The sequence below is a fragment of the Cricetulus griseus genome, assembly GCF_003668045.3.
Source record: "Cricetulus griseus strain 17A/GY chromosome 1 unlocalized genomic scaffold, alternate assembly CriGri-PICRH-1.0 chr1_0, whole genome shotgun sequence".
Classification (NCBI taxonomy): Eukaryota; Metazoa; Chordata; class Mammalia; order Rodentia; family Cricetidae; genus Cricetulus; species Cricetulus griseus.
The window spans coordinates 135823888-135845529 of NW_023276806.1; the positions used below are offsets into that span (position 1 = coordinate 135823888).

Sequence of the window (21642 nt, forward strand, 5' to 3'; positions counted from 1 at the left end):
CTGCGAAGCTATGAGAAAGGTGAGAAGAAAATGGATTTTAGCAGGAGTAAAATGAATAACCTTACAGCATCTCTTGTCTTGACTAGGTCCCCCATAGCAACTGGGAAAGCAGGGGATTTTTTTGTTTGTTTGTTTTGTTTTGTTTTAATTTAAATTAAAACAAGTTTGTTTTATATGTCAATCCCAGTTCCCTCTCCCTCCTCTCCTCAGCTGCCCCCACTAACCTCCTATCCCATCCTCTTTCTGCTCCCCAAGGAGGGTGAGGCCTTCCATGGGGTATCTTTAAAGTCTGTCACATTATTTGGAGCAGAACCTAGGTCCTACCCCGTGTGTCTAGGCTGAGAGAGTATCCTTCTATGTGGAATGGGCTCCCAAAGTCGAATCATACACTAGGGATAAATACTGATCCACTGCCAGAGGCCCCATAGATTGTCCAGACCTCCTAACTGACACCCACATTCAGGGGGTCTGGATAGGTCCTATGCTGGTTTCTCGGCTATCAGTCTGGGGTCCATAAATTCCCCCTTATTCTGGACAGTTGTTTCTGTGGGTTTCACCAGCCTGGTCTTGACCTCATCACTCCTTCCTCTCTGAAACTGGATTCCAGGAGGAAAGCAGTTTTGAAGCATTTATCATCTCTGAGGTTTGTATCAGTATAGGAAAAAAAGTGATATGGCTATATGCTCCTGGGGAGTATCGCTGGAGATTAGGCAAGGGATGTGGCAAATGCCTGTAATCCCAGAACTCAGGAGGCTGAGGCAGGATGGTGGTAAATTCATGGTCTGCCTGAGTTACACATGACCCTATCTTAAAAAATAAAGGAATTAATACATTGGGATATAGTTTAATGAATGGAAACATGTATACTATATAACTAGGCTTTTATAGTTTAAAATCAACATTATTAAGGTAGAAGTTTTATATAGCAAAAGATATCAATTGAAATATTTTCTTGGATTTGACAAAAAAATCATATATAATGCATCCATTGCTCCAATCAAGATGAAGACATTTTTTAGTAACACGAAACATGCCCCTTGGTTGTTACCCTTCTCTACCCATCACCAAAGGTATTCTGCTGTTTTGTACCTATGGACTAATTTTTCTTTACAGTTTTTACATAGAAGCATGCAATACTTACTCCTTTATGCTGGACTTATGTAATTTAAAATACTTTTGAAATATGTCTGCAGTAATGTCCATGTGTAAGTAGGTAAATACTTATGACTAATGAGGAGTTCAAACAAAGTTATGTTTAGCGGTTCCACTAAAATCTATTTATACATTATCCCGTTGCTAGACACTACTACCACATTTTGCCTGCCATGAATAAAGCTGTTGTGAACATTCACAGTTAAGTCCTTGTGTGGATATCTGTTTTCGTTTCTCTTGGGCAAATTCCCAGAAGCAGAACTGCTAGGATATGTAGTAACTTCCAAAATGGCGTCCAAGGTGGGTGCAGCTTTTTACAGTCCCTCCAGCAACACAGGAAAGTGTTTACTGTTCCATATTCTTGCCTATACTTGGTATGGCCAATTTTTCAAACTACCCATTCTAGTTGGTATACAGTGATATTTCATTATGCTTTAACTTGTATTATCATAATTGTTAATAACTGCTCTGTAGTTACTGTGGTGATATTTTATTTATGGTCTAACACAAAGCTTGCCTGAAGATCAGAGGGCAAAAGCTAGCCACACTAGTTAGCCATAGTGACCAGGATTAAAGTGCCCTTTAATCCCAGCACTCAGGAGAAAGAAGCAGATGGATCTCTGTTAGTTCAAAGCCACCCTGAGCTACACGAAATGGATCTAGTCTAAAAGAGAAATTGCTCACACAAAGGTGATCCTAGCGCTTGGGATCCCACGGCTTTACTCCCAGCACTAAGGAGGTGGAGTCAGGAGTGATATGGCTGGGCAGAGAGAGGAATATAAGGTGGGAGGAGACGAGAGAGAGATGCAGTCTAGGCAGAAGCATCTGAGGTTCAGTGGAGACAGATGCAGTGTGATTTGATCTGAGGATTTGTGGAGATCGGATTTCCCTTTCAATCTGAAGTAAAGGTGAGAACTCTCTAGTGGCTGGCGTCTTTGCTTTTCTAGTTTTCACCTTTATTCATGCTACAGATTACTGACCACTTGTATATTAATTTGTGGAGGAGTGTTCAAATACTTGGTTTGTTTTAATTGGGCCATCCACCTTCTTATTGAACATTTAGATGTTTGAGATATCAGGTCATTATCAGATTTATGTACTGTATTTTTCTCCAAGCCTGTGGTTTGTGTTTTCATTTTATTAAAAGTGATGTTTAAATGATAGAGGATATTGCAGCTCTATTTATTTATTTTGGTTTTTCGAGACAGGGTTTCTCTGCGTGTAGCCTTAGCTGTCCTGAAACTCACTCTGTAGACCAGGTTGGCCTCAAACTCAGAGATCTACCTGCCTCTGCCTTCTAAGTGCTGGCATTAAATGCATTGTACCACCACCACCTGGCTTAATTTTTCAATTTTTAAAAAATGAACAGAGCTGTAAAACTTCTAGCTGTAAGAAAATATAAGCACTGGCTAACACCCAGGCCCACAGTGGGGCTGTGGGTTGACCCACACTAGCATCTAGCCCATATAGGAACTGCGGGAGCTTGTGAAGGGACTGGTCCTGTGGAACGATACCCACAAGATGGCCACAGGAAGTCCCAGTCAGTTCTAGTGAGGATCCAGTGATGGTGGTACCAGAAACCAGAGGCCTTGAACCAGACCACTGACTCATTGCTGTGGACATTTGCTAGTAAAGCTGATGGGACAAAGAGGTATACTATATGTCACACTGAAGCCTCCAAGGCCACCAGGGCAGATGAAGAGGTGTGGGAGGGGCAGGAAAGAAGAAGAAACAAAGATTTTTCTGTTGTTACTTTTTGTTCTTTGGGTTTTTTTTAATTTGTTTGTTTTTGCTTTTGTTTGCTTGCTTACTTTGTTTTGTTTTCTTTTGTGTGTGTGGAGGGAGTGGCAGGGATGAGGGGAGGATGTGGGGGACCAGGAGATGAACAGAATTGGGGTGCATGATGTGAAACTCCCAAAGAGTCAATAAAAAAGAAAGGAAGATAAAAGAAAACACAAGCCACAGGCTCAGCCTGTTTTAGCCTGTCTGCTACTTAGATACTTGACAACTGTGGGGCAGATTTAGCATCTAGGCAAATCTTATCAAAGTCTAACAGTGGGATAGCTACTTCTATTTATGTTAAAGCTGACATTTAGATGGTGTGTACCATGTAAAAGGCAGTGTGCTCAATATTTTATATAATAATTCACTTAATTCTTCTGAAGAGCTTTGCCGAAGAGGAAACTCTGCCAATAGAGCAAAGGCTAGACCTTGACTTCAAAGTCCTTCGCTGTACAACCAGCTCAGCATTCTAAGAAATCTTCCAGTTCTTCACAGTGCCCAGGATACCTTATAACCCCCATTCTCTCATTTCCTCTTGGCCTTGCCTACTACTTTTTATACTCTCAGATGTGTTTTCTCCAGACCCCCCCCACCAAAAAAAAAAAAAGAAAGAAAGAGGCAGGGAATGTACACACTTGTTTTTAGAGTACTTGCTTAGCACACATGAAGCCCTGGGTTGAATTCCAAGAACTACCTAAACCAGGTGTGGTGGCACACACCTATAATCTTAGCACTGCAAGGTGGAGGTCAGATGAGAAGTTCAAGGTCATCCTTAACTATATAACTAGTTTTGTGTTTGGGTAGTTTTGTGTATGGGTATGTTGTGCACTGGAGCTCGTGTGTGTGTGTGTGTGTGTGTGTGTGTGTGTGTGTGTGTGTGTGTGTCTAGGAATGTGTGTCTCAGAGTATATGTGGGGGCCAGAAGGCAACTTTTCAGGAGTTAGTTATCTCCTTCCACCATGTTGCTCCTGCGTAGTTTTCAGGACTGGTGGCAAGCGCTTCTATTCGATAACCATCTCACTAGCCCAACCTTGAAATGTTAAATGTACATATATTATGTATATTTTAAAAAATCTGTCCTTGAATATTTCGTGTTCTCTAGTTACATCGTAAATGATATTTTTAATTTTTTTTACATTATAACCGACGTTAAATTTAAATTCTAAAAGCAGTTCGTTGCTTATATGAGAGAAAAAAATTAAAATCAGCACTATATCTTTGGACTTGCTGTATTTACTCAGCACTTGAAATGTTTTCTGTCCTTGTTGGTTCTAGATGATTTGTCATGTACAGAATCACATTATTCCTTTTTAAAATTAATTTTCTTCTAAAATTAAATATTTTAGTATACCAAGCAATGGGACTCACTATAGCATTTTCATACATTTGCATCGTTGTACTTGTCTCCTCGTTCTTCTGTTATTACCCGTATCCTTCTACATGTTTCTTTGCATTAGTATACTAACTAGGATTTCCACTACTAGTGGGCATGGTGTGCTGAATATAGCATTCAGTACTTACTCCCATTTCTTTCTTGTGTGGCTTTCTGTAATCAAGTAGATGTAAAACCACCTACCAAAATGTCCAGACATTTTGTCACCAGGGTTCTATGTTTGATGGGTGACCATCAGTTAGATTCACTGACACATGTTTGGGATGTTGCCACCCTTTTTCTCCTCCTCCTCCTCCTCCTCCTCCTCCTCCTCCTTCTTCTCCTCTTAATTCTCTACTGAGGGCAGGGGTAGTTGTAGTCATATGGTGGTCTCTGTAATGCAGAGTCCTTAAACTTGTGTTTGCTAAAAGGCTCTGCAGCAGCAGGAGCAGGAGCAGGCTGGCACTTCCTGTGTTAAAGCTACAGCACTTTGTTGGCTTTCTTTGTTTTTAACTTGAATAGTTCTAAGGATAGATTCTCAGTTCCCTACCTCCCTAATTGCAGCAGAGGAGATGGTTCCCAGGAGAGAAGTCATGTGAGTCACTCCTTGGTCTCTACTTATCACCCAGTCTTCTGGCACTTCTGGTGATTTTTGTAATGTACTAGTTCTTTTTTATTTATCGATTGAGTTTTAATTTTTATTTTTAAGGCAGGGTCTCACCATGTATCCCTTGATGGCCTATAACTCTCTAAGTAGGCCAAGGTGATCTCGAACTCACAGAAATCCCTCTGCCTTTCCTCCAGAGTGCTGGTATTAAAGGTGTGTCCCACCATGCCTAGCTACTTCTTGTTATTAAATCTGTTTTAAATAGTTCAGTTTCTATGTCTAGTATCTAACTCGAATACACATGGTCAGGACAGTTATTTGACAAAAGTCTAGGTAGCCAATTATTAGCAGAGAAAAAGACAAATTGAATTGGTAGGGAGACAGGTTGACCAGGGTCTCAAAGAGAAGCCAAAACACTTTCCCAGTTACTGTGGCACCGGAGTACCCAGTTCACATTGGGCTTTGTGTTGAGGTGGAAACCTTCATCCTGGAGCTCTTGAGGGTCCCCCTTACTCCACTGTGCCTCAGAGCAAGCTTAGCCTTGCAGAGCAGAATGATCACTACTGTGCTCTGGGACCAAAAAGATTGTGTCCTCACTCAGGAAGAAGCTACCTTAGCAGTGACAATGAGAGGGATGCAGGGACTTGGAAGTGCAGCTATTCACAATTTGAGAACTGTATTGAAGGTAAGTAAATGCAAAGCTGCTTTGTGATTGATGTCTATATATTTATGTACATACATTCATCATCCCATGATGTAAAATTGTTAAGAACTTTAAGTGTCTTTTCCTTTGAAGAACCCTAAATAGCTAGACAAGTTATATAACCCCTTTGTAGACACCTCCTCCAATATTACTCACCAACAATATTCCAGCTCCCATTTCCACTTGAGTTCTTCGAGGGCTGAGGAGTTTATTATTTCACCAGCCCAGTTAGTCCATTCCTCTAAGTCATCAGGACATATTTTTATGTCCGCTAAAAAAATACTTCTCCACAATTTTTTTCTGCCTGAGGGTAAGCAGTTGCTTGCTACTCATTTCAAAGCATGTCTGGCTGGCATCTCACAAAATACTTCAGCTTTCCCTTAGGAAGTTATATCCCTTTCTATCCTGAGGGGTTTTCTTTGGAGAAGACCTGAGTGGGTGCCTCTGGCTGGGAACCTTCATAAAACCAGGCATGTGACCTAGGCTTGGCTAGCTGCTCACTGTGTCAGTCACTACTCTGTTACTGCTGACTAAGCATCTCAAGGGAGGAGTAGTTTATTTTGGCTTCCAGTTTTAAGGGTGCTGTCCATTATGGCAAGGAAGGCACGATGATGTTTAAGGTAGCAGGAGTGTGTGGCTGAGACTGCTCACATCTCAACGGACCGGGACTCAGAGACAAGGGCAACATTGTTGTTCAGCTTGCTTCTGTTTGTTTGTTTATTTTTTTTTAAGATTTTATTTATTTATTTATTATGTACACAGTCTTCTGCCTGCATGCCAGCAGAGGGCACAAGATCTCATTCAAGGTGGTTGTGAGCCACCATGTGGTTGCTGGGAAATGAACTCAGGACCTCTGGAAGAACAGTCAGTGCTCTTAACTGCTGAGCCATCTCTCCAGCCCTGTTTGTTTATTTATTAATTTAATTTTTTAATCAGTCAAGACTCCATCCCATGGGAGGGTACAGCCCTTATTTAGGATGTCTTTTTCCCACAGTTAATCCTCTCTCAAAACAGGATAACAAGCATTAGCCAAAGCTGCATCTCATTAAAGCTCATTTCTCAAACTGATCAAGTTAACAATGACTATTCAAACTGAGATTAGGTGGGCTGCATCTGAAATAAACAGTAACCAAGGTAACACACATTGATCTGGAAGCAGAAAGTACAGCAATTGTCTCATAACCAGAATGTACAGGACCTCTGTGTTGAAGGATCTCCAATTATCCCTCCAACTTATACCACATTAGGTTCCGAGATTAAAAATATCAAGAAATATGCATGATGAATCTTACTGGTTATAATGGGAAGAACTCACTTTAGCTGAATGGAAGAACACCAACAAGACTTAAAGCCTAGGAATCCACAACGCCAAGTGACTCTTCAAGCCTGAGGTTAGAGTAGGCCTGCTATCCTTTTCTAGTAAGTAGAATGTCTTGTTCTTCTACTGTTGTAATAATGTAATATCACCTTTATGCTTTGCAATTTATATTGCTTTTTTCATAGGCATTTCAAAATTCTATAATTGTGACAGTTATGAATCTTTTCTCCTGAGTCACTGAGTCAAAATATTAAGACAGAGGAGAGAAGAGGGGAGAAAAGGGGAAGGGAGGGGAGGGGAGGGGAGGGCTAAAACTAGAAAGAATTTTCCACTTACCAAATATTAATTTTTGAAGCTCAGCTCTCTACCCCAAACCTGAGTTAAGAATTTACTAACATTTATGAATCTCTCTAAAATGAACATGATTAAACTTTTCTTTTGGAATGTAAAACATTTCAGTAGACAGTAGCAATCATTTTTTTCTTAGGAAAAAATCTATCATTTGATTTTTTTTTATGCAGAAAGAATCAAAGTGCTACAAAGAGTGGTTAAGTGGTGGCTGATAGAAAGAATGGCAGATGGGGACATAAATTCAAGTTCATTTTGTTCAGCTTATTTTTAATGAAAACATGGTTAAATATATGAAATGATTAAAATAGATGTTTGTCAGAGCCGGGCATTGGTGGCGCACACCTTTAATCCCAGCACTTGGGAGGCAGAGGCAGAGGCAGAGGCAGAGGCAGAGGCAGAGGCAGAGGCAGAGGCAGAGGCAGAGGCAGAGGCAGAGGCAGAGGCAGAGGCAGAGAGATTTCTGTGAGTTCCAGGCCAGCCTGGTCTACAGAGAGAGTTCCAGGACAACTTCCAAAGCTACAGAGAAACCCTGTCACAAAAAACAAACAAACAAACAAAAAAATAGGTGTTAGTCAGAACCCTATTTTAAGTCAATGATTAAATGTTTTTAATGATTTATGATTGTTTCTTTATGATTATTATATTAGTACCAGCCTGTGTGTGTGTGTGTGCATGAGTCTGTGTGTGTGTGTGTGTGTGTGTATGTGTGTGTGTGTGTGTGTGTGTGTATGTGTGTGATGGCACCCATGTGGAAGACAGGAAAATTTCATGGAATTGGTTCTCTCCTACTTTTACATGGGTTCTGGGATCAAACTCGGGGAGTCAGGCTTGCACAGTGTGCTTGCTAGTGTTTTGTCAACCTGACAATAGCTAGAATCATTTGGGAAGAGGGAACCTCAATTGAGAAAATGTCCCCTACTGAAAAGCCAGGATAAAGAAGACCCCCTCAGCAGACAAAATAAGGCCTAGGATATAGGGTGGCTAGCCAGTTCAGCAACTCTGTTCCAGGAAAAGGCTAACCTTAAAAAGTTAGATTAGAATCTTACAAACGATCTTAAGGAACAAGGAGTTTCCCCTTGTGATTTCCCTCGGGACCTTTTGAAGGGACCAGCTCCCCATTTCGGCAGCCATAACAGCCGAACACATATTTGTCTGACCTTGTCTTAGTCACTAAGGTCAGATGCCTGCCCCTTTCGGCAGCCATGACAGTAACACATGCTCGCCATGACCTTGCCTTGGTCACTAAGAGATTAGGTGCCTGCCTCGTGGCAAGGAACCAATCAGAAGTTAGCTGGTGGTGGTATGCTTTATGGCTCTGGGTGTGCTTTATGGACAAGCACACAGCAATGACACGCAGAGCATAGCAACCACCCTGGGAGGGCCTATGGGCCATAACAACCAGTTGGCCAATCAACACAGGGAAAGCCCTCCAAGCCTGGAGGCACACCAATCCTGAGCCTGTGAGTACCCTAGATACTCCCCTTACGCTGCCCTACAAGATCTCTATGCAGCCCCTTCGAGCTGTCTTTGCTAGCTGTCTTTGCTAGCCATCTGCCTTGGAAGGTGCGTGAAAGACCCTAGCTAACATGGGATTAGCTCGCTAAACAACAATAAAGCCTCATGCAGTTTGCATCAAGCTTTCAAATCCGCCTGGTGATTGGGGTGACTGCGGTCCTGGGTTGAGACCCCAGAGGCCTGAGTTTTCTGGGGGGTCTAACACTTTCACTGGTATTCTTGGTATTTTGGGTTGGGGTTTCTTCCCTCACTGGTATTCTTGGTATTTTGGGTTGTGGATTCTTCCTTTAAAAACCCCTATTCTCAGCCATTCGAGGTAAAAAATCTTCTACCCCTGCATGGGATACGAGTCTCGGCCCCAGCGTGCTGGTTCCTGTCAATAAACCTCGTGTGATTGCAGCAAGGACAGTCTCTCGTGAGTTCTTGGGGGGTCGTGTCATCCCGAGACTTCAGTGAGGGGTCTCCCCTCTCCGGGGGTCTTTCATTACCAGGCTGGCATGGAGGCAAGCCTGTGGGGACATTTTCATAATTAGTGATTGATGTGGGAAGACCCAGTCCTTTGTGGGTGAGGCCATCTCTGTACAGGCGGCCCTACGGTATATAAGAAAGCAGGCTGAGCAAACCTCGAAGGAAAAAAAAAAAAACCAATAAGCAGCACTCCTCCATGGCCTCTGCTTTAGCTTCTGCCTCCAGATCTCTGCCTAGAGTTCCTGCCCTCACCTTCTTTTATGATAAACAGTGCTATTCGAGTACAAGCTAAATAAATCCTTTCCTGTTGTGGAATAATCCCTCAGTACACTGTGTGAATATATATCACTGTATTTGTTTAATAAACAAGGTGACTGGCCAATAGCTAAACAAAATAAGGTTAGGCAGGAAAGCCAAACTGAGGATGATGGGATGAGGAAGGTGTTAGACCCCCGGAAAACTCAGGCCTCCGGGGTCTCAGGCCAGGACCGAGGTCACCCCAATCACCAGGCAGATTTGAAAGCTTGATGCAAGCTGCATGAGGCTTTATTGTTGTTTAACGAGCTAACCCCATGTTAGCTAGGGTCTTTCACGCACCTTCCAAGGCAGATGGCTAGCAAAGACAGCTAGCAAAGACAGCTCGAAGGGGCTGCATAGAGATCTTGTAGGGCAGCGTAAGGGGAGTATCTAGGGGTACTCACAGGCTCAGGATTGGTGTGCCTCCAGGCTTGGAGGGCTTTCCCTGTGTTGATTGGCCAACTGGTTGTTATGGCCCATAGGCCCTCCCAGGGTGGTTGCTATGCTCTGCGTGTCATTGCTGTGTGCTTGTCCATAAAGCACACCCAGAGCCATAAAGCATACCACCACCAGCTAACTTCTGATTGGTTCCTTGCCACGAGGCAGGCACCTAATCTCTTAGTGACCAAGGCAAGGTCATGGCGAGCATGTGTTACTGTCATGGCTGCCGAAAGGGGCAGGCATCTGACCTTAGTGACTAAGACAAGGTCAGACAAATATGTGTTCGGCTGTTATGGCTGCCGAAATGGGGAGCTGGTCCCTTCACAGAGAAACCCTGTCTTGAAAAACAAAAAAAAAAAAAAAAAAAAAAAAAGGTTAGCTGGTGGTGCTATGCTTTACATCTCCGAGTGTGCTTTACAGACAAGTGCACAGCAATGATGTGCAGAGCATAGCAACCACCCTGGGAGGGCCTATGGGCCATAACAACCAGTTGATCAATCAACACAGGGCAAATCCTCCAAGCCTGGAGGCACACCAATCCTGAGCCTGTGCCTACACGTAGACACTCCCCTTACACTGCCCTATAAGATCTCTGTCCTGTGGTTTCTTGGGGTCTTTTCCCAGCCATCCACGGTGGTGGATGGATGAATGCCCTAGCTAACAGGGTTAGCTTGTTAAACAACTGCAATAAAGCCTCTTGCTGTTTGCATCAAGCTTTCACCTCTGCCTGGTGAGTGGGGTCGCTGCAGTCCTGGGCGGAGATCCTGGGGGCCTGAGCCTCCGGGGATCTTTCAAGATAAATGTTTGAGAAGCTAGATATAAATTTTACACTTTGTATCCATGTATTGAGACATCAAATGGTATCCCATAAATATGGGAATTTTTGATGATTTTATGTATCCGTTACAAAACAAACAAACAAATGGAAAGTAAAGCCAGGCCTAGTGGTACTTATCTGCTGTTCCACCCCTCTTGAGGCAAAGGTAGCAGAACCGTGAGTTTGAAACCAGCTTGGATACTATGTAGCTAGATGCAGTCTTAAAAGGAAAATTTTAAAAGTAAAGTCAAATGAGATAAAAACATATCCAGACTCCATCCCATACCACCATGCTCTAAATCAAAACCCTTTTCACAATTTTTATGTAGTTAGAATAGGAATGTCCCCAAAGACTTAAAAGTTTGAATGCTTGGCCAATAGGGAGTGGCACTATTAGTAGGTTGTTGGAGTAGGTATGGCCTTGTTAGAGGAAGTTTGTCACTGTGGAGGTGGGCTTTGAGGTCTTATATACTCAAGCTATAACCCAGTGTGGGACAGTTCACTTTCTTCTTTTTTTTTTTTTTTTCTTTTTTTGTTTTTCGAGACAGGGTTTCTCTGTGGTTTTGGAGGCTGTCCTGGAACTAGCTCTTGTAGACCAGGCTGGTCTCGAACTCACAGAGATCTGCCTGCCTCTGCCTCCCGAGTGCTGGGATTAAAGGCGTGCGCCACCAACACCCAGCGGGGACAGTTCACTTTCTGTTGCCTGCAGATCAAGATGTAGATCTCTCAACTCCTTCTCCTATCAGCATGTATGCCTATGTGCCACCATGCTTCTTACCATGATGATAAAAGACTAAAACTCTGAAGCTGTAAGCCAGCCCCAGTTAAATGTTTTCCTTTATTAGAATTGCTAGGCAGAAGAGAAGAGGAGGGACTTTTGGGGGGAGAGAGAGAAATTAGGGTTAGGATCTAGGTTCACCAGAGAGATACTGAGGAATTGGATGCACAGAATGAACATAAAAAGCCCCACAGCAGAACATAGATTAATAGAAACAGGTTAATTTAAATTATAAGAGCTAGTGGGGAACAAGCCTAAGCTGAAAGCCAAGCTTTCATAATTAAGCATAAGTCCCCATGTCTTTGGATGAAACTTTCAAAAAGACAGGTAGAGCCAAGGGGCAGAAAGAAGGCAAGTGCAGAAATACCCACAGTAGTAAGTAGTCGAGGAGGTGCCTTCAAAGGCTTTTCGTCTTGCAGGCATTTTGATGGTTAAACACTGTACGTTTCACACTACATTTTATAGATGAAGGAACCAAAAGCAAGAGATCCCATAACTTTTTCTAAGCCATCTGAGTGAGACTGTGGTAGGCTGGAGGGCACAGTCAAGCAAGGGACTGGGAACCCAAGAGTGGCTTCGGGTTTTGGTCATTTGGTTCACAAAGAACAAGTGACAGAAACGTCCTAAGTTGCAGTTTTCCCATCTCTAAAACTATCGCGTTAATTTTTTTTCCTCAGAGTGGATGTAAAGATGAAATGACATATTAAAGGCTTTTTGTAGGCTGGGAGGCCATATAAAATATCACTGAAGTGAGAGGTAGAACACTGGGACCCTTATCCATCACTCATTAAAGAGAAAAGTCTCTGTGACTTTCTGCATATGATCAGGCAAGTCACTCACTTGCATGGTTACAGTAGGATATAAATACCAGCCGTGGCATATGTGTGCTATTTACTTGAGTCCCGTGACTGCTCCTCACCTGTTTGAGTTATATATAGAGAAACAAGACAGACGCTCTCCTGACAGAACTTTCTTGGCAAATTCTCACACTAACACAGGGTAAGAATTTTGTCTAACATTTCTTAATACCATGTTGTATTTCTAGTATGTTTATTCTGGCTTCTTCCTTAGAAGTGTTAGCATTTACAACAGAAGTTGAGCGATTAAAAAAGAGAAATAAATACCGGGAACTTTGTAGATTACAGAACTAGCAAACACATCTCCTTGAGGCACTCCTCAAGGGGTTCCAATGATAACATGGATATAGTAGTGTGTCGTTCTTTTGATCTTCTGGGAAGTGGATGCTTATGCTTTTTCTATTTCCATGTTTTCTTTCTAGCGGCTGCATGTAGCAAAGAGAGTAAGAGACAAGGCAATTGCGAAAAGTTTTTGTCTTCCTCCTCGCCCCCTTACACATCCCTTCCTCTTTAGTGTGGATTACAAGAGCTGGGACACCTCTCCCCCAGGCTTTCACTTTACATGTAAAGATACTGGGGGACCCTTGAAACGGTAGGGGAGAGCTCTTCTAACAAGGCTGTACCTCTCAAGCTTCTGGCAGAGCCTTGTGAAACTTGTTCTTCTCAACATCTGCTAAAAGGAACCTTAGCAATCAGGACTAAGCCTAGTTTCACACCCCACCCCTTGTGTTGGTTGACCCCTCCTCCCTGTGTCCATTCCCTTGCGGTCACCTCATGGTCACCTGCTTTGCTACACAAAACTAGCGAACATCCCTCTGGAGCAATCTACCTCCTGGCTTTATCAGCTTCAATCTTTCTGAGTCTTAAGCACCCCTCCCTGCCAGGCAGTGGTGGCACATGCCTTTAATCCCAGAACTCGGGAGGCAGAGGCAGACAGATCTCTGGGTTCCAGGACAGCCTCCAAAGCTAAAGAGAAACCCTGTCTTGTAAAACCAACCAACACACACACACACACACACACACACACACACACACACACACACACACACACACCCCTCCCTATTCAGACCTAACTCTGCTGCAGCCTGTCTGCCCATAACCTGCCTTCCCTTGCTAGTTTTTCCTTGGCACCAATAGCTTTGGCCTAGCTAAGGTGCCATCCAGCTCATCCCTCCTCTTGCCACCCTGGGCATCTTTTCAGGACAGAGAAATAGTAGGACTGAGAGGTTTTTATTGTTGTTGCTGTTGTCATCAGTTACTCTGTCTCACCAGGTCTCAGAAAAATCTAAAGCAATTTCAGGTCAGCTTGATCCCTTTGGGGAGAAACTCGATTCTATGTCAGTTCTGGTTCTTGAATTGATGGGGTCTGGATCTCCTGGTTTCAGCCAACTGAGGGATGGATGTGTGCTCTCCTCCAGGAAGGATGCTACTTATACACCAACAAATACAAACTGCTTCAAGACGGAACCGAAGACTTCGGGACCTGGCTCAAGAAAGTCAATAAGGGATTTCCTCTGCTGGACAGGCTTTTGGTTCCCTCCCATCCTGGCCCCTCCCCCAATCACTTCTTTCCTCCTTGCTATACTCAAACTTAATTTAAGCATTTTACATAAATTCCTCTTGAATTGAATCACTGCTATCACTTGGTCCACAGGATGAAGTAAAAGCAGTATGTCTCTTAGAGTCACTCCAAGCCTCCAAACTTCCAAATGATGTATTTTTTTTCCCAGCCAGTCAGAAAACAATGCCCCCCTCCCAGTGTCTGTGATAAAATCCCCACCAAAACCACTGCCATAAAACAAGCCCCAAGGCATCAAGAAACTTGCTGCCCGTGGAATTCTGGGAAGCAGCCAAACTCCATCCCATGCCCTGGAGCCTAGAGGTAAGCTTACTTTATAATAATTTGCTCTCCAGGTAATTATTCCAGCCCTGTTAAAGGTGGGCACTCACTCCCAGGAGAGGGTATGAATATATTCACGGGAGCTCAGCTCTTATGACCTACACCTCCCACCACTGAACTGCTTACATTGATATATTGAGGAATTAAACAACACAAACTGGTGGGAACAGACCATTTTCAAACCATAGCAGTTAGTTATGAAAAAATCCAAGCTTCAGTTGGCTACATAAAAGCTCTAGGTGTTCGAACAATAGCGGGCTAATGTTTTCTTTTCCTCTTTCATTAATTCATTCATTAATTTTTATAATCCTCAAAAATTCTAATATATAGTTACCACGTGATTTCTTATTCCACTCAGAAGCACATACTCTTATGAATAGCAAGCAGATGTAGAAACAACAAAATGCTGGCCAATGGGAGAATAGAGAAATAAAATGTGGCATGTTCATTTAATGGAATATTATCATATAAAAAGATGTTACAACATGGAACTGGGCAGTGGTGGCACACTCCTTTAATCCTAGCACTCGGGAGGCAGAGGCAGGCGAATCTCCGTGAGTTCAAGGCCAGCCTGGTCTATAGAGTGAGTGCCAGGAGAGGCTCCAAAACTACAGAGAAACCCTGTCTTGAAAAACCTAAATAAATAACGTAACTTTTGATTCTACTCACATGGTGTATTCAGAAGTGTTATATCCGTGAAGGCAAGAAACTTATAATGGCTGTTTGCATGTAGGGAAAGAAGGAAATGGGGAGTGGGTTTCTAATGAGTTAAGGGTCTCTTTTGGGAGTGATGAAAATATTTTGGGGACTAGATAGAGGTGATAGTTGCACAGTACTATCAGTGTGCTAAATACTGTTTGTACACTTTAAAATGGCTAATTTTATGTTTGTGAATTTCATTTCAGTAAGAAAAAAAAAAAAGCCAGACGTGGTACCACACACCTTTAGTCCCAGCTCTTGGGAGGCAGAAGAAGGAGGATCTCTGTGAGTTCAAGACCAGTCTGGTAAACAGAGTTGGTTCCAGGATAGCTTCCAAAGCCACAGAGAAACACAGAATCTACCCCCCCCAAAAAGAAAAAAATCAAAATTAAATCTATTGACCTGGAAAATCAGAACTACGTTTAGTACTAGGATCAGAAAGGATATTCTTCAAGGAAATAAACCACAAGTGGTATCTTTGATTATAATATTGGGTTTCAAAAATTCTATACAAAGTTTTTCAATGAAAGCTGATGCCAAGATTGTACAGGACAGCCGATCATAAATGCCTTCCTCACTCCAGTTTTCAGAAGCCATGGAGCCCAGTAAGTCTGAGATTGTATTCCATGCCAAGTATCTGGGTCTGGGTGCAATTAAGATATAGCTCTATACTTTAACACTCAGCCAGTCTGGAAGCTGGAATAAGATTCATTTGGAAAATAAGAGGCAAGTCACAGATGATCAGTGGCTGGGGCTGGGAAGGTTTCCTGAGAAAGTGTCATGTCTGTTTTAAACACCAAAACCAAGAGGAATTACAATCCCATATTAGTTCCCTACAATAAATCATGCCCTTAGCATCCTGAAAGAAAGGGTTTTGTTGTTTGTTTTGTAGACCAAATGAGATCATGGATACAAAACTCTTGTAAAACATAAATTTGCATATTAGTATAATTGTCATGTTTTATTCATGTGTGGGAGCAACCAACATGTAAATACCATACTTGGATGCCATTTTCATATACTATGTATTATTCACTGTTCTCATAAAAATTTCTTAAATATTAGTTGTTTGCCAAGTGGGGAAGGCAATATGTTAACATTTTAAAAGAATGCATTGAGGTTCTGAGAGCCTAAGCTTTGTGTAACTTGGAGACAGAAGACCTTTAGTTCCTAGTTCATTCAAAACCCAAAGTACTGAAATGACCAAGAACTGTGAACAGTAAAGCCTTTGATCCACATTAACTCACAATGTCATCGATATCTTTGGCAGACATTGAAAACTTCTATTTCAGTCAGTACAGAAGTGTTCTGATTGTTGTTACATGGAATTACCAGGAACCATACTACTAAAATAGACATGCACAATGGCGGACTTTTGCTTTACTAACATTTACCGAGTGTTCATTGTGCATTAGGCATGGCACTAAGTATCGCATGGACATTTGTACCCTAAGATGTGGATCAAATGTGGAGGATATTGTATATACAGAAATGAAAGCTCAGAAACATCAATTTACCCAAAGTTAGAGATGGAAATAGTTGTCCAGCAATCCTTGCAGGCGTGTATTTAAAAGCTCATAACAGTTGTGGTAGGATCAATAGATACTGTATTAGTTACTTTACACAATCCTCACACAAAATGTCTGACATAGGAACTTAAGGAATGGTTTATTTTGGCTTAGAGTTTGAGGTCAAAGTTCATGGCAGCCAAGGAATGAAGCAGAAAGCCCGAGACAGCTATCATGTGGCAACCACGGTCAGGAAGCAGAAAGTTGTGGATGTTTTATGCTTTGTTCACCTTCTCCTTTTTATCCAATCTGGTATCCCAGGCCACTGAATGGGCCCATCTTGAGTTAAAGTGGGTCTTCTCATGTCAATTAACTAAACCTAGATAATTCCTTATAGCGCATCTAGATGCTTGTCGCCTAGGTAACGTTTGGATCCAGTCAGGTTGACAGTAGACACCTGGGATTCTGACAAATCAGCAGAGTGGAGAACACATGTTGAACTAAGATGAAAACTGGAAAAAAGGACAGGGCCAATATCCAATTTTATGTAACACCCAGGTGAGCTACTTTGCTAGCCTGAGGTCCAGTAAGTTTGTGGGTCATCATAATCAGGATACAGGGTCAGACACTCTTGTAAGTGCTTAATAGTCATAGATTCAGGGACATTTGTGACATTTAAAGTCTCAGTGATAAAGAAAAAAGGGAAGTGGTTGTTCATATGAGAGCTTTCTTTTGAAGACAAGGTTTGCTGGAAATCAAAAATTGAGGTTAATATATATTTTTTTCTTTTCTGCTGGGGATACTGGGTATTGAAAAGCTAGCAGCTATGCTTTTAACTAACCTATTCCGAGTAGATGTTTTTATGTTATAGGGTAAAGCAACTCAAATAGAAACTATTGTAATGTTTCCTACATAGTGCTAGGATTGCCTACTAGCTTCTAGGACTTAAGGACTCAAAAAAAAAAATTATTAGCTCTGACAGGATTTGAGAAAAGAGGAAGCTTTCTTTGCCAAAATTGTCAAATTTCTTTCTCTGCTCTCAGATTCATTTTGCATTTTGTGAATAAGAAGGTAGAACTTCCAGCTATTATTTTCTTTGCGGAAAAGTTTATCGGCCTTACCAGATATCTTTCCCATGCTCCAAATTTTAATCTCATTCTATTACAGTTTGCAGCTCACCACCTCACTCAACAAATGTGTACTGTGTTGAAAACAATAGACACAAAGTTCTTCTGTACATGGAGCTTACAGCCAAAGGGGGCAAATAAATATTTCAAAATAAATAAAAATATTTATTATTGTTTGGGTAGGAGCCAGGAGAGCAGTAGAATCAGCTTGTCTTTCTTCTGCCAAAATGATTCAGATGGTAGGCTCTTTCATTCCTCCATGACTTTGTAAGGTCATCATCATACTTAGAAAACAAACAAACCCTAAAAAACAAAACAAAGAGAAAAAAAAAAACCAGAAAAGTTAATTACGTGCCCCATCGAAAGAGCAGCCATGATTTTTGAAAACTGTACTGTGAAGAACAAGCTCTTCCATTTCTTTCAAGAGAAGTCTCTGAAAAGCCATCGAGGAGAAAAAGTCATTAAAAAAAATTGCACGGAAAAGACAAAATGAAAAGGGAACAGACAGCAAAACCGCCAAGCCGGGATCCCTCTCCTCGACTCTCGGTGTCCTTGGCAGCAGGGATCCGAACAAGAAAAGTGTCGCCATGAACTTCAGGGCGGATGTCCTTCCCACGCCCGCTGCCCGGTGGCGGGACCCCGGGGAAGAGGTCAAGGTGTAGTTGCGACACTGGCTGCCAGTGGGATGGCATGTGGCAGCACGGGGCGCGGAGCGGCGACAGGGACAGCCGCAGCCACCGGGGGACACCTGGTTGGGGAGCATCCGCGCCGGCTCAGGTGGCGCTTTCCGGGGGACACGCCGGGGACCGCAGGTTGGGGAGCATCCACGCCATTCCGGGCGAGCAACTCGCCCGCCGGCTCGGCCGCCCGCCGCTCAGGTAGCGCTTTCCCGCTCAGGTGAGCTCCTCCCGCGTTTCCCATTGGCCCAGACGCCCGTGGCGCTGGGAGGGCGACGCAGGCAGCCCGGTCTAGTTCAGGGTCTAGGGCGGCGCGTCACTTCCGGTAGCGCGGAGCTTGTAAAACACCCTGGAGAGAAAATGGCGGCGGCGGCGGCGGCGGCGGCCTCGGCGCCCCAGCAGCTTTCGGACGAGGAGCTTTTCAGTCAGCTCCGCCGTTACGGCTTATCCCCGGGTCCGGTGACGGAGAGCACGCGGCCGGTGTACCTCAAGAAGCTGAAGAAGCTTCGCGAGGAGGAGCAGCAGCAACCGCAGACGCCGCAGCCGCCGCCGCAGCCGCACCGGGCGGGGGGCCGCGGCAGCAAGACGCGGAACAGTAATAACAATAACACGGCGGCGACGGCCGCCACAGTCGCGGCGGCGGGGTCGGCGGCGGCCTCGGGGATGGCGATGGCGGTCCGGCCCGGCTCGGGTGACCTCCCGTACTTACGGACCCCCGCGGGCCTGGGCCGCCTGGCGGCCTCGGTTCCCGAGAGCCCCCTGGGAGGATCCGGGGGCGCGGCGAGCGTCCCCTCGGCGGGCAGCAAAGTACTGCTGGGCTTCAGCTCCGACGAGTCGGACGTGGAGGCCAGCCCCCGGGAGCAGGCCGGCGGCGGCGGCGGCAGCGGCGGCGGCGGCGCGCGGAGGGACCGGGCTGCGCTCCAGTACCGCGGGCTCAAAGCGCCGCCGGCGCCCCTGGCCGCCGCCGAGGTGACTAACAGCGGCCACTCGGGCGAGCGCAGGAAGCCCCACTCGTGGTGGGCAGCGCGGCGGCCGGGGGCATTGGAAGCGCAGCCGCCGCCGCCGGCGCTGGCGCCGCCGGGCAGCGACGGAGCCGCCGAGGACGGGGACGAGGAGGTAGCGGACGGCGACGAGAGGGACCCCGAGGCCGAGGAGCCGCTGTGGGCGAGCCGAGCGGTGAACGGCAGCAGGCTCCTCCCGTACAGCTGTCGGGAGCACTACTCGGACTCGGAGGAGGAGGAGGAGGACGACGACGACGACGTGGCCTCCGGCAGACAGGTATCCAAGGACGACTCCTCGCTTGCCCGGCATCGGCCCAGACGGAGCCACCACAGTAAGCCCTTCTCGGCGCTGACTGCTAAATCTGGCGGCGGCCGGCTGGAGACTTCGGTTCAGGGAGGGGGAGGACTGACGATGAATGACAGGGCGGCGGCTGCCGGGAGTCTAGACTGGAGCCGAACCCTCGAGGAGGCGGCGGCCGAGCCGGGAGGAGGGTGCGAGCCAGTGGACTCCAGCCCGGTTCCTCGATACCGTGCTGGCGCCAAGAAGCTGGCCCCGCTCCTGGCCCCGCCGGTCCCTGACGTGGACTCAAGCTTGGAGTCGCCCACAGGTTCCCTTCTCAAAACCAATAATCACATAGGCGGGGGGGCCTTCGGTGTGGATCCCCCCGGTGTCTACTCCAACAGCCTCCCTCCCGGCGCGGCCGCCGCCTCCCCTGCCCCTCCATCACTCAGGATCAATCACGCCAACCATACTGGCTCCAATCACACCTACCTGAAAAATGCCTATGGCAAACCGAAGCTCTGCGAGCCTGAAGAGGAACTCCTCCAGCAGTTTAAACGGGAAGAGGTGTCCCCCACGGGGAGTTTCAGCGCTCACTACTTGTCCATGTTTCTCCTGACTGCTGCCTGCCTGTTTTTCCTGATACTGGGACTGACTTACCTAGGGATGAGAGGGACCGGAGTACCGGAGGATGGAGGACTCCGTAAGTATTAAGTAAACTCCGAGGGCCCAGGTTATCAGATGCAGACACGTTGCTTGCTGGTGATGACCATTACTTGCAAGAAATTTATTTGTTTTAACAGCGAAAGTGCCGCAGAATACATGCATCGGCTGTCTTTTGAGAAGGAACGGCGTACCATTACCAGAATGATACCTTAGGGCTGGTTTTTACATTTTTCTGCGTGGTGTGCTGGTAAATTCAGAACAACTTATCCAAGAGGAATGCTGTGCCAGTAAAAAGGCCCTTGAGTGTCCTAATGTCTTTTAGTTTTAAATAACTGCAGATGTCATCGGCTCGATGAGGTTGGAAGTAGTGCCACACATGCCATGTTTTCTTTTTTTAAATGTGTTATGATCGAAGACGACAGTGTACACACAATATAAGTAGTTCTCTAATTTCTATAAAGAGAACAGGTGTTGAGGAGGCAGCAGGACACACCTCTTCATTCACTTCTCAGTCTAGAGCACCTCCCCTTCCACCCGTGGAGAAAGTCGTGGTAACTTAGCACATGGAACTTGGGGGCAGATATCCTTGGTAAATGACTGTAAATAGGCAGGTGTGTTCGTTCATTCATTCAAACAGGGCCTTCCTCAGTACTGAGTATTGAGCAATGAAGACACAACAGTAATAGATCAAATCATTCAGGAGGATGACCACTATGTGTTCTGTGAGGAAATAAGGATAAAGTAACTGGTGTGGGCTGGTTTAGATTGCATGGTCAGAGGGTACTGTTTAAGGTAGACCTAAAAGTAAAGCTGGACAAAACAAAACAAAACAAAATAGTCTTGTAGAGCGGCTGCAGGACATTCTGGGCAGGGATCACAAGAAGCAGAAAGGACCTGAATGGGGTGAGAGATTTGCTGTAGTTACTGTGGCTGGAACTTCCCTTTGCTAATCGAGAAGACCATGCTAATATTGACTAGGATGAGGTTTATTAGGATTGGACGTAAATTAGTGTATAATGGACTGCTATGTTTCTTCCCATTTCCCTTGAAGTTTTCCTCCTAATATGAATTTGCAATATCATGGTTTGTATATATAAAGCTGGCTTACTATATATTTTATGCTACAATACTAAGATGGGTGCAGTTAGCAGAGCAAGTAGTGTGAGCATCGATTTCAGTATAACCAAGTCCAAGGAATGAATACATAAATGACCACAATATTGTTGAATTACAGGCTTGCAGGAGCAGTCCTTGCTTCAGTTGGCTTTCTGGGAGCAAGAGTGTTGTGCTGTGTCCTGTCTTAAATAATTGAGAGGGGAAAAAAAA

The 21642-nt window shown here is 44.7% G+C and overlaps 1 protein-coding gene across 1 annotated transcript in view; it reads left to right on the forward strand.

The window, feature by feature from the left end:
* The first annotated feature begins 18690 nt into the window (after positions 1–18690).
* Lemd3 (LEM domain containing 3) overlaps positions 18691–21642 on the forward strand; it is a 42715-nt gene continuing 39763 nt past the window's right edge. The window contains exon 1 of the mRNA XM_027392308.2: positions 18691–20353. Within this exon, the coding sequence (XP_027248109.1) occupies positions 18730–20353 (1624 nt within the window). The 5' untranslated portion in view covers positions 18691–18729. The remainder of the gene's footprint in view (positions 20354–21642) is intronic.